General features: G+C 45.3%; 1 protein-coding gene across 5 annotated transcripts in view; it reads right to left on the bottom strand.

The window, feature by feature from the left end:
- Wdr20 (WD repeat domain 20) overlaps positions 1-16,640 on the bottom strand; it is a 63,376-nt gene that overhangs the window by 18,564 nt on the left and 28,172 nt on the right. For all 5 annotated transcript variants that reach the window (XM_059279881.1, XM_059279882.1, XM_059279877.1 and 2 more), the window contains exon 2: positions 6,907-7,089. Coding sequence is in view for 3 of the 5 variants with exons in the window: in XM_059279882.1 (XP_059135865.1) it covers positions 6,907-7,089 (183 nt within the window). In the remaining 2 variants the exon portion in view is untranslated. The remainder of the gene's footprint in view (positions 1-6,906; positions 7,090-16,640) is intronic.

The following is a 16,640-nucleotide window of genomic DNA, read 5'->3' as shown; positions in this document are numbered from 1 at the left end:
GAAAATGCCATAAAAGCCACTATTATATATTATTAATTATTATTATTAATATATGGAGAAAAAAACCACTTCCAAGCTGGGCGGTGGTGGCATACACCTTTAATCCCATCACTAGAAAGGCAGAGGCAGGCAGATATCTTAGTTCAAGGTCTATAGGGCAGACTGGTCTATAGAGTGAGTTCCAGGACAACCAGAGCTACTTAGAAAAACAAACCAAACCAAACAAAACCCACTTTCAAAATTCCTTTAAGTTACCATTCTGTGAATACAAAGAGGTTTTGATTGCTCTAATACAGCAAGTGTCCCTTGTCCCTTTCTAACACTCTCTCCCCAAATACACAAATCAGTAGTTACAGAAACACACTCTTGGGTGCTCCAACAAGTCCCAAACCTTGACTACAGTGTCCATGTGGTTCTCATTTCAAAGGCAGACTCCACCATCTTGATGAAGTGTATGGCAAAATGCATACAGGGTGTAACAGAAACCTCAAATCCACTTTGAGAGACTAGGAAAGGCAGAGACAGGAGGAAGCTGAGGACTTCACTTCCCAGAAGACTCTAGAAGGACTAGGCATTTCTCCATCTGTCTGGTCAGGAGCAGGCAGAACTGCAAGAGTCTACAGTATCTGAGGACAGGCACAAGGCTGTCCCAGGGCTTCCCTCTGCTCACACACCAGAGTGCCAGGGCAAACTCAATGTCAGCAGGCATCTCTAGTGAAAGGTGTAAGTCCTTCAATTCCTGCCTCAGAGAGAGAGACACGGAGACAGACAGAGAGACAGACAGAGAGGAAGGAAGGAAGGAAGGAAGGAAGGAAGGAAGGAAGGAAGGAAGGAAGGAAGGAAGGAAGGAAGGAAGGAAGGAAGGAAGGGGAAGGGAAGGGAAGGAGGGAGGGAAGGAAGGAAGGAAGGAAGGAAGACAGAGAGAGACAGACTATGATAGCAGTAGGCACTAGGATTTATAGATGATGTTTTCTTGGCTTCTCTATTTTCCAATTTTTCTATAAACAAGCACTTAAAATTCTCAGTTTTAATTTGCAGGCAAAAAAAAAAATCACCTTTGAAAATATACTTGCTTCCAGATATAAAAATTTCATCGATCTCTATCTACAGCGCATATGAAGAAGTTACAATTCCATTTCTTTATACATCTGAAAGTTTCATGTACCACCAGGACCAGACATCAGAAACGGGGGCACGCAAGTGTGTACACATGAATGGAGTAGGCGGGTGAGCACAGGGAGCTAGTGAGGAAGAAAGAAAGAGACCACATGGCTTTGACAGGCAAAGTGAGCTTCTACCCTGCAAAATTTAAAAAAAAAAAAAAAAAAAAAAAGGTTTATCTTTCAAAACTGTCTAGCCTCCCAAGAAAGCCTTTCCTTCCAACACCACGCACACCAGTGAGAAGCCTTGATCTCTCGCTGCTCTGAAGACAGCTCAACACTGGACCAGCACGTATGAGCTCCCTTCACTACTTGCCTCTGAATTCACTGTCCCCTCTCCACAAGCAACTATGTAAACACTGTTCTTTCCATTTGCCAGCTGGAGAGCTGTTCTGAACCCTAGTCTGTTCAAAGGTAGGGTCTGTGTTCTTAGGTGCTACTGAATTGTGTTGGTTTGGGGGCATTAACTGGCTGTCTGATGTTCTAAAGAATAGGATGACAGGACCACAACCTTGGAGTACAATCAGCTCAGTCCCAGGCACTCTTTTTTTGTTCCTAGCATACTCTCCCCATAGACCCTTGCCCAGGATCTCAGGGCTATGATTACATGCTGGCAACTCTCAAGTTTTTATCCCTCAAAATTTTTATTTCATTCATCCATCCGTTCATTCATTCATTGATGAAGTGTGTGTGTGTATGTGTACATATGTGCATGCCATGGCACACATGTGGAAGGGATGGAACTCAAGTCGTCCAGCTTGGCGACTGCCCCTGCACTTTCTGAGTCCCCTTACCTGTCTGTCTCCCTACTTAATAAACAAACAACATGCCCTTCAGATGCACGCTTGCAAGCATCTGCAGATCTCTTAAATGAACCAAAGAAACTGCAGCCTCTATCTTTCCCTCTATTACTGCGCCCTGCCCCATTACCAATCTCACTAAATGTATGACAGCTAGTACCTTCAGGCTTGTTAATATCTCCCTCCACAGTAAGTTCCCTGAATACCTACCTGGGGGCTGCAGAGTAAGCTCAGCAGTTAAGTGTCCCTACTGCTCGTGTAGAGGACCTGAAATCAGTTCCCAGAACCCATGTCAGGTAGCTCACAACTGCCTCTAACTCATCTTCAGGGAACATGATGGCCTCTTCTGGCCTCATCAGGCACTGCACTCATGTGCACAGAGAAAAAGACACACCAAAAAACAAACAAACAAACAAAAAACCCATGACAATCTGTTCTCTCCAAGGATCCTACAACCCAGGCTTCCTAAACAACTCTGCCTGACCAGACCCTCCATCCTCATTCCTCACCTCACACTGCCCTACCTAGAAGCTGTCCTCTGGGATATCTCTCTCTCTCTCTCTCTCTTCTCTCTCTCTCTCTCTCTCTCTCTCTCTCTCTCTCTCTCTCTCTCTCTCTCTCTCTCTCTCTCTCTCTCTCTCTCTCTCTCGACAGGGTTTCTCTAATGCAGCCTTGGCTGTTCTGGAACTCCATCTGCAGACCAGGCTGGCCTTGACCTCAGAGAATATACCTGCCTCTGCCTCTTGTCAAGTCCTTACTCTGCTGCCCTCCTCATCAGAGGAAGCACACCACTTCCTCTGAGAGAACTTCTCGTCTGCCAGTTTAACAGTCTGCACTTTCTTCCGACACCCCAGTGGGTCACCCTCTGTGGCCAGGATGTCCGGGTCATACCTCTCTCCTCTAAGAGGGGTGACATGAAGCAGGGTTTACCTGCTGCAGATACAGTCCTGCAGGTGCTCAGAAGTCTAGTTCAAGCCCCCAACTTTCACTGGACACGTACTAGAGCATTCTCACTGCTCTTGCTACCTCCCTGCTCTCTTCCTTCACTCCAATACACCTTCTAAAGTGACAAGAGTTCTAAACAAACACATTTGATCCTTGATTAAAAGCCCAAACCTCCCCCACAGTCGCCATGTTAAGTCCAAGTTTCTCCACATAACATGAATAATTTGGTTTTAACTCCCACTTTCTGGTGATGACTTCTGCTACTACCACCAGCTCCACCCAGTGGCTTGATGATGTTGTCACTTGATGTTCCAGAAAATGCCAAATGATGTTCTTCCTAACTTCTTTGTTCTGCTTTGTTTGTTTTTAAATGAGGTTTTGTTCTGCAGCCCAGGCTGGCTTCCCCAGTGCTGGGATTCCAGGCATGCAGCACCATGCTTAACTCCCTTTCTTCAGTCTGAGAAGCATCCTTACCTTCATCCTGCCCTTACAAGTGCCCTCCAGATCCATATCAGTGCCGGACTCTGGAAGTACTTCTCAGACCCCTTCTGGATTTAACTTCTATCTTTCTCTTTCAGAAAGAAAAAAATCCCTCTTTCTCTCTTGACACAGGATCTCTGTGAAGCCCAGACTGGTTTCAAACTAGTGATCCTCCTGCCTCAGCCTCCCAGTGAGCTACCCCATGCTTTTAGCCAAATCTGACTTTCAAGAAAAATTTAAAATACCAGTGTGTGTGGGGGGGGGGTGAATGGGGGAGGGGACAGATATATGCCTCAGTGGTTAAGAGCTTGCAAAGGATCAGTTCAATTCCCAGCACCTATATCATGGCTAATAACTTCAGTTCCAGGGGATCTGACATCCTCTTATAACTTCCTCAGCACCAAGCATGAATGTGGTGTATAGATATAAATGTAGGCAAAACATCTATATACATAAAATAAAAAATTAATCTAAAACATTTTTATTTGACATATTAAAGAATACACATGTTGGGTGTGGTAGTGCACACCTTTGATCCTAGCACTTGGGAAGCAGTGGCAGATGGATCTTTATGAGTTCAAGGCTAGCCTGGTCTACATAGTGAGTTCTAGGCCAGTTTGATTTACATGAAATTCTATCTCAAAACAACAACCAAAAGAACACAAGCAATACGTATCCCATCAGTACGTCACTGATGTGACTGTGAGAACACATGCTTGGACTCTACCTGTCTATCCTTACCGACTGAGCTGCTGAGAAGGTCAAGGTCAGACAGGCAACTACACCTGGTGGGGCTTTAGAGCTGACAACCAGGAAGAGTTTCTGGAAGTAATTTCTGGTTCCAGCTCTATCATGATAATTCTATGAACCTGCTACCTAATGTGGACACAGCACTTAGCATTTCTTTGCAGATTTCTTCATACATAAAGTGAAAATCAACCTTTTACCCTCCTATGTACAAGTACCAGGAACCTCTAAATCTCACACCAATGCTGAGTGAATACGAGGACATCTTTCTAAATCGTTTCTGTCACTCGGAGAAGTGCAGCCTTTGTACCTGGGAGAAATGGATTCACACCACCAAAGACTTGTGAAGGGCACTCGGTTTCCATCTCGAGTTCCAAATGCCAACCTGGCATTAAAGCAGGCACAGTCCTAGCATTCTGAACAGCCACTTCCAACTGCAATCAAAGAGTAGGCAGGAACATGTCTTTACATCATGAAGAGGGAGGAGGATCTGCTTTCTAACCTGCAGCTCCATCATCAGGGCAGAAGGAGTCCGGCCATCAGAGCCATGTGGGCTCTAACTCCCCCATCCTCCCCCAGCACAACACAGACCTTTCTTGTTCTCTAAGTGGCATTCTGTGCCATCCTCAGTCAGAACTGCCTCTGGGTCTTGTTTACCAACAGCTTGGCACAGGGTTTAATCCATTCCCAGTCCATCACACGCTCTTCTACCCAAACACAAGCAAAGCCCCATAACGACTCCAACTCCAATTCTGTTAACAGTGCAGAGAAGAGTAACTCTGTGCCTCCTACCTTGCTATCTATTCCAGTCCCCATCAAGATAGATAGATAGATAGATAGATAGATAGATAGATAGATAGATAGATAGATAGATAGACAGACAGATAAGGTAGATAGATAAGGTGGATAGGTAGGTAGATGATATAGATAGATAGATAGATAGATAGATAGATAGATAGATAGACAAACAGACAGACAGACAGACAGACAGACAGACAGATAAGGTAGGTAGGTTAGATAGGTAGATAGACAGATAGATTAGGTAGGTAGGTGGGTAGGTGGGTGGGTAAGTAGGTAAAATCACCCCGCTACTTACAAATCACTTCCTCTGATGGCATTAGTAAAATGTCTGGGTAGATAGATTCTTTTCTGATTAAGATTTTTAAAGGAAAATGGGGTCAAATAGTTTTTTTCTTCAGCTGTCAATTCAGAGGGCAAGTTTTTTCCTAGCAAACCCAAAAGGACCCAGGATGGTACTGGATATGCAGACAGCATATGCCATAAGGACTACAAAGAATCAGAACTGTGGCTGCTCTGTGTCAAGTTTGGGGCTATTCTTCCCCCTTCCCAAAATGTACTTCTTACATTAGAATTGAGAGCATGCTCCTGCTCCATGCACATGATATTAAAATCAAGCTACAATACAAACCACATGTCCTTCTGACACGAAGCCCAGGTATTACAACCCTTCTTCAAAGGCTGAGTACCAAGGTGGAGACTGGAAGCCAGTGTCCACCTCAAGTCTACTTCATCTCTGCCGTTCCCTAGGAAAGTTAGACTGAGGCAGGAGAGAAAGAGTTCAAATATGTGGTGATACCTGGAGGTTGATAAGCCACGTAATGGCTTGAATAAACACAATCTCTTTGGCAACTTCAGTCTGCTCTGTAAAAATCCTGCCATGTTCCTAAATAGGTAGGTCGGACAGCTCAAGTTCCTACCTGAACAGAACTGAAGATACATCAGAAATCTGAAAACTGAAGATACCACAGTGTACACAATACTGGCAAAACCTGTGTCTTGTGATTCAATTTTAGGTTCCAGGAATCCAAACCATGCCAAAGGTAATTGTACAAGAAATGTTTCCAAGAACACGAGAACTGCCCCTTAGCCAAATGCTTGTCAAATGCACACACAAAAGCTTAAGCTGCAATTTAAGCAGCGTTAGGGCATGTTACCAAGTCATTCCATCCGTATGTAATTGTCCTGTGATGTGAAGAATGTCTGGAATTCTGTATTTTCTTGCTTACAATATACATATCAAGAGCTAGGTGGGGTGGACACACCTTCAATCCCAGCACTTAGGAGGCAGAGGCAGGAGGATCTCTGAGTTCGAGGTCAGCCTAGGCTACATAATAAGTTCCAGGCCAGTCAGGGATATACAGTAAGACCCTGCCTCAAAACAAACAAAAATCATATCTCAAGTTATCAATATGCTCATCTCCATTATAGAAGTGATGTGTGTGCGCAGGCATGCATGTCCACATGAGGCACACACCTGTGGAGGTCAGAGGTCAACATGCTGAAGCTTTCTCTATCGTTCTGTGTCTTTTTTTCTTGAAACAGGGTCTCTTGAAGCTCACTGACTGTCATCTAGACTAGCTGAGTGGTGAATCCCTGGAATCCTTCAGTCTCCACTTCCTAGAGCTGGGATTAAAGACACATTGGCCATGCCTGGCTTTTTACGTGGGTGCTGGAAATCCCAAGTAACACTTTACTCTCTGAGCCATCTCCCCAGCCCCCATGCAGAAGGGTTAAAAGATCTGTGTAGATAGCTGGTCATTCTCTGCACAAATGCACAAAACAATGACCTCGAGGAAAAAACAAGTTCAGGACACTCATCTACAACATTTAAACTTGCATGATACAAGATAAAGACAGCGGAGCAGATGAAAAGGACTTAGCTCAACGTGTAAAATAAGGCCCGCTAGCTACCCTTGAGTAAGAACAGAGAAACTCTTACAGGGGTTCAACAGCTCAGGCGGGGTGCTACTTACTTCCTCATTAAACAGCTTGCTAGTTTCTTTTTTGATGGGGTCTATGAGCTGGACTTGGCCTGCGGAAAAGCCCACTAGGAGAGAGACACTCTCTGCTGTGGCTGTTAGGTGGTTGAAGTCATGACAGGTAGGCTGTGTTCCTTTGTATATCCTTTTATCTATTGGTTTACTCAAGTCAGCAGCCTGGAGGAAGAAGAAAAATACACACGGTAAGCAGCACATTGAGATGAGAAAGCTAAACTATTTCATACTCCATTATGAACTTCAATTTTAAAAACAAAGCTATTTAAAATACTGGTTCAATTGTAACAAATTAAATTCACCTCATATTTCATAAAAGCAATTTCACATATGTAGTCAACTAGATAGTTAGACTATCTACAAAATATTCATTTGTAACTTTTGTTTCCACAATTTTTCCTCCTTCAAATGTGTGTGACAAGAACTCCCAAACTTCAGAAGGAAAACCTCTTTGATTCTAAATTCCTTATTTCCAAATGCATCCCAAGGATTCTAACAGAGTAAGTCTATCCACACAACTCGGATGTGTCTAGAGTACCTGAAGGCCCACTGCTCAGTTACCTGGAGCTAACGGTACTCAAAGTGTGGTCCAGACTGGCAGGCAGCAGCACTTACTGGAAACTCAGAATGCAAATTCTCAAGCGCCCGCCGCTCCAGACCCTGTGCATTAGAAATGGTGAGAGTAGCCTACAAGTTGTAGTTTTATAAGCCTCCCTGGTGACCGGACTCCCCAAGACCTGGGAACCACCCTGAGGCTTCTCTCCCCGCTGCCATCACCTCTACTGCTTACAGTAGCTCTGCAACATCCTACGTCAAGAGCAGTCACCATCCTGCCTGACTAATGTCACAGCTGGACTTGGAACCTACTTCTGTTGACCATAAGCAGATGGGGAGAAAACACATTCAATGTACTCTAAGGTCAAAAGCAAAGAGTGACTTTTCAGTGTGTCCCCAACTCCCCCCCCCCCATTAAATGTTTTTTAACATTTACTGTGTGCATGCACACAAAGGTGCCATGTGGAGCATGTGGAGGCCAGCGGACCAGCTGTAGAAGTCAGCGCTCTACTTCCACCACGTGGGTCACAGGGACTGAACTCAGGGTTTCCCTTCTTTCCAAGATGCTTGTTTTCTTCAAGGAGAAATGTCCCACGCAAGTGCAATATGCTAAGTTGTTTCTGCTCAACAAAAGCAAGCCACACCCCTCCTGTGTTTGAAAATCACAGGTGGAGGGCCAGTGAGACGGCTCAGAGGGGACAGGTGCTTGTTGCCAACTCTAATGATCACACATACACACTCCTACACATACACATTTCAAGTAAATCAAAAGGACACAACAAAACCACAGGTGGAGACAATACCACTCTCAGGCATGTCACTGTCTGTCTGTCCTTCACAACATTCTCTGCACCTCAGGCACTACTGAAAACCCACAGACTCCAGTTCCCCACTTTTCCTCCAAAGGGGCCTGGGACACTGTATGACTTAGACTGTCTGATTCCCAAATAGCAAATACTGAGTAGAAAAGAGAACTTCAAAATTGAGAGTGGCCTTGAGCAAGCTCGACACAGAAGATTTCAGAGTGAGGACCCGAAAGGACCGTGTGTTCTGGAGCCCAGCAAAAAGGAGGCAGGCTACCCTCCCAGCTTTGCCTCTACCACAACATAGATGAGATGCTCACCTTTAATCCTAGCACTTGAGAGGCAAAGGCAGACAAGATCTCTAAGTTCAGGGCCAGCCTGGTCTACAGAAAGCTCCAAGGCAGCCAGGGCTACCCAGTGAGATCCTGTCTCAAAAAACAAACATATCAAAAAACCAAACTCACAAATGAGACATTCTGTTCTACCAACTGTGGGATTGTCTAGAGGACAAAACAAGGGGTGTGCACAGAAAACAGCACAGAAATGGATGATGAACACTAATTGGAAACAAACGGGGTGCTAGCCTTGCCACAAGGAGAATAGAGGCGGGGGTATCTGCTGTGCAGAGAGATGGGCTCAGGACAGCTGGGTAGAGCCGGAGGATCAGCACCGGAAAGCACCTAGAAGGACCCAAGACAGGCTTGAGGGAAGGCTCCTGCTGGGCCCTAAAGGCTGGGCAAGAAGATCCCAGGCTGAGGGAAGGAGAGTAAGCCATCCCAGAACAATGAAGTGAGCAGCAGAAGGAAAAGTGGCAGAAATAAGATACACCTGGCAACTGGAGAATACAACTCCATTTTGAAGTGAGACTCACTCAATTACTTTTAGAACTATTTTACGTGTGTAAACGTCTGCCTCATTCATGTATGTCAGTCACCACAGGCATGACCGAGGAGGACAGAAGAGGGCATCACAGTGGTTGTGTGCCCCCATACGGGCGCTAGAAACTAAAGCCAGGTCCTCTCAAAGAGCAGCCCACACTTTTAACCTCTGATTCATTTCTCCAGTCCTTTCCAGTTTCTTTTCCTAGTAATTCTTTTTTTTTTTTTTAAATTAACAATTGGCTAGGTAGTGGTGGTGCACAGCTTTAATCCCAGCACTTGGGAGGCAGAGGGAGGTGGATCTTTGTGAATTCGAGGCCAGCGTGGTCTACAGAGTGAGTTCCAGGACAACCAGAGCTGTTTGTTACACAGAGAAACCCTGTCTCGAAAAGCAAAAAAAAAAAAAAAAAAAAGTCAGGCAGTGGTGGCACACACCTTTAATCCTAACACTTAGGAGACAGAGGCAGGCAGATCTGAGTTTGAGGCCAACCTGGTTACAAACTGAGTTCTAGGACAGCCAGAGCTAGACAGAGAAACCTTGCCTTGAAAAACAAACAAACAAAAAATAACAATTGGGCCAGGTGCAGTGGCAGGCAGATGTGTGCGCTTTAGGTCCGCCTGGTCTACAGAGTGAGTTCCAGACCAGCCAGGGTCACATTGTGAGATCCCAGTCTCAAAACCAACCTACCCCGACTCCCCACATAAAACAAAACAAAACAAAAAGCAAGATAGATGAGACAATTTTGAATTTGGTCTTCCACTTCCACCACTCCTGGGACACACCAAAGCACAGCTGGACCCTCCGACACTTCCTCTCCACCTCAGGCTATTCTTCCGTCCTCGCCCCTCATTCCCTAATGGCACACCAGGTAACATGCTGCCTACACCACACAGAATTACTAGGAAGCCTCAAGTGACCCAGAGGTACTTGCTCCCCACCCCCTGAGCCCCCCCGCCCCCTCACACACACGTTACTTTTCTGAAACTACTCAGACTCTGCTCTTGGTACTCGAGGTCTCTGGAGTCGAGCCCACACAGTCTGCCGGTTCACACAGCACAGCTGTCTCCCTCCATCTTCCCTCAACCATCAACCACTAGCTCGGCATACTTCTGTCCTACTTGCTCCCTACTTGGTGTGTGACACTACTTGGAGCTCACACCCTTCTAACAGCAGTAGTCACGACCTGAGCCAGCCTCTGTCCTTCTTCAGGGGTCATGATTCCCTAGCAGATGGCTTCCCAGCTCGAGGCTTCTGGCAGGAGGGAGAAAGTCTAGACCTTCGAACTTGGCAGGCTTAGACTCAGAGCCACCTTCCCTCTGGACAGCTAGCTTTTCCCTGTCCCTGAGGCTCAGAGACCAAGCCCTGCCTGCCCAGACAGTAACCACCACCATCCTAGTCACACAGCTCAGGCCCAAAGCTTTGCTAGCTCCCTCATCTCCATTTATCAAAGCATGAAGACCTCCCCCGCTGCCACACTCCCCCCTCGTCTCACAAAGCAGTAGCTGTCTACCGAGCACCACAACAGGCACTTGACACCCACTGCCCCATTTCATCTCTGATGCGGTAACTGTGAAGGGATGCAGGGTTCAGATCCTGTGTTCTTCTCTACCTTCAGTTAATCTCCACACCACCATGCTAAGCCTCAGTTGACAGGGCCTCTCTTTGCAGCTTAGTTGGGGTAGTCTCCTTGGCCACCTTCAGGAATCCTGCTGGTCACTTTTAATACCCACCTGCTCTCCTGGCTCCTACTCTGTGCTCCTCAGTTCATCTGAGTTCCCAAGCACGTAAATAATCCCACCACAAGGTCTAAATGCTTAATTCCTTGCATGGCTTCAGAATTTTTAAGATTTTATTTATTTTTATTTTTATTTGTATTTTATGTGTATGGGTGTTTTGCTTATATCCACATCTGTGCCTGTGGAGGCCATAAGAGGCATCAGATCCCCTGGGACTGGAGGTACGGTCATTGTGAACCCCATGGAATCAAACCTGGGTCCTCTGGAAAGGCAACAAATGCTCTTAACCACTGAACCTTCTCTCCAGCCCTCAGAATTATTTTTATATGTTAACTGCTATAACAAAACTATAGTAACAACTCCCTAAGAAGTGGAACTTCTGTATTAAAGGTACATACATACACTGCACTGCTCTACAAACTCAGCTTTCAGTTTTCAGCTTCCTAGTGGCTGCTACATGCTTTGCATCCTAATTATTACCAATCATCTGAGCTCTTTTAAACATGAATTTGTAACAGAACCAGTTTCTTTCTTTCTTTTTCTTTTTTGAGACAGAGTTTCTCTGTGTAGCCCTGGCTGTCCTGGAACTCACTCTGTAGACCAGGTTGGCCTCAAAATCACAGAGATCTGCCTGCCTCTGCCTCCTGAGTGCTGGCATTAAAGGTGTGCGCCACCCCCCAGCTCAGAACCAATTTCTTAAAACGTCTTGCCAGTTTTAAGAATCATTTCATATTGGTTTCCATCAATAGGGCATCCATAACATCACAAACACTCAATATTTACTGAAGGAACTATGGTTACTCTTGCTTGTTTTCAACGTTAAAAGTACATATGAGTTCTGCATATGATGAGTTACTGATCACAAAATAATGTGTCAGTGTCTCATCACACTCATTAGCTCAACTTAGTAAAAACTTTCAAGTAATGCTTTAAAAATACATACTTGCCAGGCATCATGGTGCATGCCAGAGCAAAGATCCTAGCACTTGGGGAACAGAGGCACCAGGCACACACATGGTGTACATATTCATGCAAATGAAACACTCTTTTTTGGCGTATACCACTATGCCTAGCTAAGTAAAACACTCTTGCACATAAATAAATCTTTTCAAAATGAAATAAAATAATTCCGCTAGGGAATCAGAGCCGAATGCCAAAGTTCTAGTCAGTAAGAATTCTTAAACATCTCTCTTCTTTCTTCCTTGGTCCACAGTGTCTCTGGAGATTCTCTTCTAAGATGAATTTTGCTGAAATATGGTGAGGAACTGTTCCTCCCAGCACACCCTGCTATCCCAGCCTGCCTGGCTCCCTGTGGAATGCTGCTGAGCCAACAGAAGTGTTGAGAATGGGCTAGAACCTGTGAGGGGTAGCCTGGCTCCCATGGCTCAGTGGGTACCCCTCAGCTTGAGCCTGTGTGCCTTGAGCACAACCATGCCACATCACGTGGCCCTGTGCTGAGGCTCTCTTTGTGGGAACTGCTACTTGATCCTCTAGGGTGTCCAGAGCATTTGATATGGTATGAAAAACATCTAACTTCTTTTGAAAAATGTGTTAAATGACAGATCCTGACCCTGTCAGGGGGAGCCGGGTAAGTGATAAAGGTGAATTTAATCTCCTTCCTCATCCACATCTGAGAATCACCTCAGGGCAAACCAGTCTTTTTGCAAGAAAAGAATAAAATGTCCGTTTCCTGGCAAGTTGAACAATTAAAATGCTCAAATGCAGACTGCTCTCTTTGTAGTCTTTGTCAGCAATCCCTTTTCTTACATCTAACCCCACTTCCCCCTTCTCAAGCACTCCCTGCCCAGATGACAGTTTCATGGCCCACCTAAGGCTGCCCTCTGGCCCAGCACAGCTCGGCCTCCTTGGCTCTGTGCCAATCTCTTCCCACCTACTTCTACCCTGTCCAATTACCACACAAACTCCACCAAGAAATACTGGTAGGGCCTCTAGAGTGTGCAGAGCATATTCGCACATCAGCTCTTTACCCAGCATCTTTACCCAGCCTGTACGACAGCTACTACCGAAGCTCCTGTCCCATAAACAGGGAAACAGCTTCAGGTGGAGCGGAACCAAGTGAGAAAGATATGGCAGGTTCAACTGTCCTGTCCACCTTCTACAGGGTCACAATACCACAGCAGAAAGCTGTAGACCAGGAGGTGGCATTCAGTTCTCAATGTCTCTCTGTGTGTGGCTGTGTCCTGTGGGATCAGCTACTCCACCGTGCTCAGTTAAGCCCAGATTCCAGACCTCCCTTCTTCTAATGCACTGATCTCAATCAAGTGCAGTGATAACGGTCCAGTTCCCAGCACTGGAGGAAAGCGATTTTCTCTTCTGAACACATAAAGACCTACTACTTAGAGGCTTTGGGAGGAAAAGCAACAAAAAACAAAAAACCCACAAATGAATAAAACCAGGATACTTCTTATTGCCTATATTTTCTAAGAAGGAGAACCCATGTCCTGGCACGTTTTCCTTCCAGTACGACTTTCCAGAACATGACAGTAGCCTCCCTTCTTAGTTTCAGTCCCTTTTTTGTTCTTGGACATACTAGCACACAGCCCACACTGCTGGCATTCCAAATCCATTCACCTTACCCAAAACAAGCTCTTGGCAAGGTGCCTGCCAGCATGCTCTGATGAGCTGACCTGGAGTGAGTGCCTACCACGCACATACCAGAGGTGTTTCGAGTGTGCAGCAGCAGTGAGGCTGTGAGAGGTGGGGCAGGGAACAGGGGAAGGGAAAACAATGAGCTGAAGAGCATCCTGCTAAGAACACAGGCCGTTAATGAGATGTCGGGTGTGAGCACATCACCCTCTGTCAGCCTCAAACGGGAAAAGGGACACAGTCACCAAAGGCACAACAGTCCAGCAACAATGTCCAGAATGGCTTGCTGTTCATCAGAAACAGGCTTCTTAGGGAGGATGGGGGGACAGCAGGGGAAGAAGCTGAGGGCCAGGACAACAAACCAGCATCTTCCAAGGCCCTGCACTGCTAGCAACTATCTGCTAAAATGACAAACTTCTGTTGCTATCATATGTCATTTTTCCCAAGGCAGCTCATCATCAAAAACACTTAACAGTGTAAAATCTACTCCTTCTTTTCTCAGAATAGTTTTTCTTCTTCCAAGCTCTTTTGTCCACCTCCTCTTTATCTTTCTTTGTTTTGACATGTCTCTCTGTGTTACCCAAGTCAATGTGTAACCCAAGATGGTTCTGCCTCAGCCTCCCAGATGCTGGGAATACCACAGGCAAGTGCCACCATGCCCAGGTACTGTAAGCAGCTGCTCAACCGCACCTCTCCCACCTCCTCACTCTGTGCACTTCGTGTACACACTCCTGCTCATCCCAGGAGTCACTCACGACAAATGGCTGTCCTGGTGTCTCACTCAGGCTAATGAAATACTAATTTCTTCATTAAAGAAAAACTATGAATAAGCATTAGGTAAATTCAATTTGCACACATTCTAACACCAGATCTCATCACATTAAAATGCTGTCATATTCAAATGACCTATGTTTAATAAACCCTTCTGTTAAATATGCATAGAGATATGCAGTTCTATTCCAAAAAAGACTGCCAATATCTCAAATGGAAGGAAAGAAAAGTGCTTTTATTTTTGCAAAAAGATACCCATTTTAAACTCTTAAGAAAATAACTATTTTATCAGATACAGTGGGTCACACCTACAATTCCAGCATTTTGGAGACTGAAGCAGGAAGACTGCCACAAATTCAAGGTCACCCTGGACTTCACAGTGAGTTCCAGGCCAGCCTGGTCTATAGTTTGAGACTCTGTTTCAAACACATCAAGCAGGATGGAGATAGGGACCAGTCAACAGAATGTTGCCTAGCATGCACAAAGCTCAGATTTGACCCCAACACAAACAGGGATTGGTAACAAGGTTAAAATCCTAGTACTTGGGAAGCAAAAGAATCAGAAGTTCAAGGTCATCCTTACTGTTAAGACTGCATTGCTGGCGGGAGGGGGCCATTTTTAAGGCTTCCCCTGGAGAAGCTGGGCATGCCAGCACACACCTATAACCCCTGGTACAACCCCAACACCCAGGATACAAAGGCAGGAGTCCTGCAGCAAGTTCGAGGCTAGCCTGGTCTACATAGTGAGTCCAGGTCAGCCAGGGCTGCTACACAGAGAAACCCTGACTCAAACAAATCACAAACCAACAACAATTTACAACAAAGTTCTCCTTGAAAGAAGTGTGGAGAGGGAAAATTCTATGCCTTTCTAAAAGTGCTGAGATAATACTAGTAACTTAAAGATGATCATATACCAAGGAGTAGGGCATGGTGGCACATGATTTTAATCTCAGTACTGGAAGGTAGAGGCAGGTGGAGCTCTGTGAGTTCTAGGCCAGCCTGATCTACACAGTGCAACCCTGTCTCAAACAAACAAACAACAATCACCAGGCAATATAGTTCCTATATGCTGCTTTCAAGTGTCATGCTATTGTTTTTCTGACCTTTAGATAACCTTAGGATTATATTTTGCAAAGCACACATATGTTTTTTTACATTTTCCAATTCAAGTTGCTGGTAATAACATAAGCAATCCTCAAACCCCCAATTACGCAGCAGCCCTTCAGAATCATGCTGCTTCCTTATCTTATAAGAAACAGAGGCCCAAGGATGTGTGGTGACCAGACTGAGGTTTCACAGTGCTCACAATCATACTTTTTACATTCATTACATTCATTAATTTCTCTCTAGGAGGGAGAGTGAGCTTGTGTTGCGGTGCACCTGTGGAGGTCAGAGGAAAAATCGGGCAGTTGGTTTTACCTCCCTCCATCATGTAGGACTTGGCGGCAAGTGCTTTACACACTGGGCCGCCTCACAGAAGCACACTTCGAACTGTTTCACCACAGTCAGCGGACTTAATGTGTTTTCTCTCTCTTTCTTTCGTTTTTGTTTGTTTTTAAGATAAGCCCTCTCTAGGTGAAGCTCTCTCTTTGTAGCGCGGGCCGGCTGGCCTTCAACTCAGAGATCCTCCTGCCTCTGCCCTGCAAATGCTGGAATTAAAGGCATTTGCCATCACTTGGCCTTCTTTTGTTTTTTTGAGACAGTGTCTTGCTATACAGGCCAGACTGGCCTTGAACGCACAGCAATCCTAAAGCCTCAGACTGGTATTTGTTGGTGTATGCCACCACACCCAGTCTGCCAGACCTTTTTTTTTTTTTTTTTTTTTTTTTTTTTGGTTTTTCGAGACAGGGTTTCTCTGTGTAGCTTTGCGCCTTTCCTGGATCTCACTCTGTAGCCCAGGTTGGCCTCGAACTCACAGAGATCCGCCTGCCTCTGCCTCCTGAGTGCTGGGATTAAAGGTGTGCGCCACTACCACCCAGCCCTTTTATTTTTTTAAACCCTGGACTTGAGTTAGTTTTTTTTTTAAAAAATTTGAGACTGTAATTACATCATTTCCTCCTTCCCCTTCCTCCAAATCCTTCCACATGTCCTTTCTTGCTCTTTCTCAAATTCATGACCTCTTTTTTCATTGCTGTTACATACATATATGTGTATATGCACATGTTCACACACACCCATTTCTAAATACATAATTACAACCTGCTCAGTCTGTACAATGTTACCTGTATGTACATTTTCAGGATACTGGATTTGGTACTGGATAACCGATGAATGTACTCTTCCCTAGGGAAGACTACTTCACCCTTAGTTGCCGGTAGCTCTTGGTGTAGAGTTGAGGCCTCATGACCTTTTCCCTTTCCACC

The sequence above is a fragment of the Peromyscus eremicus genome, chromosome 14 (genome assembly GCF_949786415.1).
Source record: "Peromyscus eremicus chromosome 14, PerEre_H2_v1, whole genome shotgun sequence".
Lineage (NCBI taxonomy): Eukaryota > Metazoa > Chordata > Mammalia > Rodentia > Cricetidae > Peromyscus > Peromyscus eremicus.
Note: the sequence above shows the minus strand (reverse complement) of the source record. Positions and strands in the feature narration are given on the sequence as shown.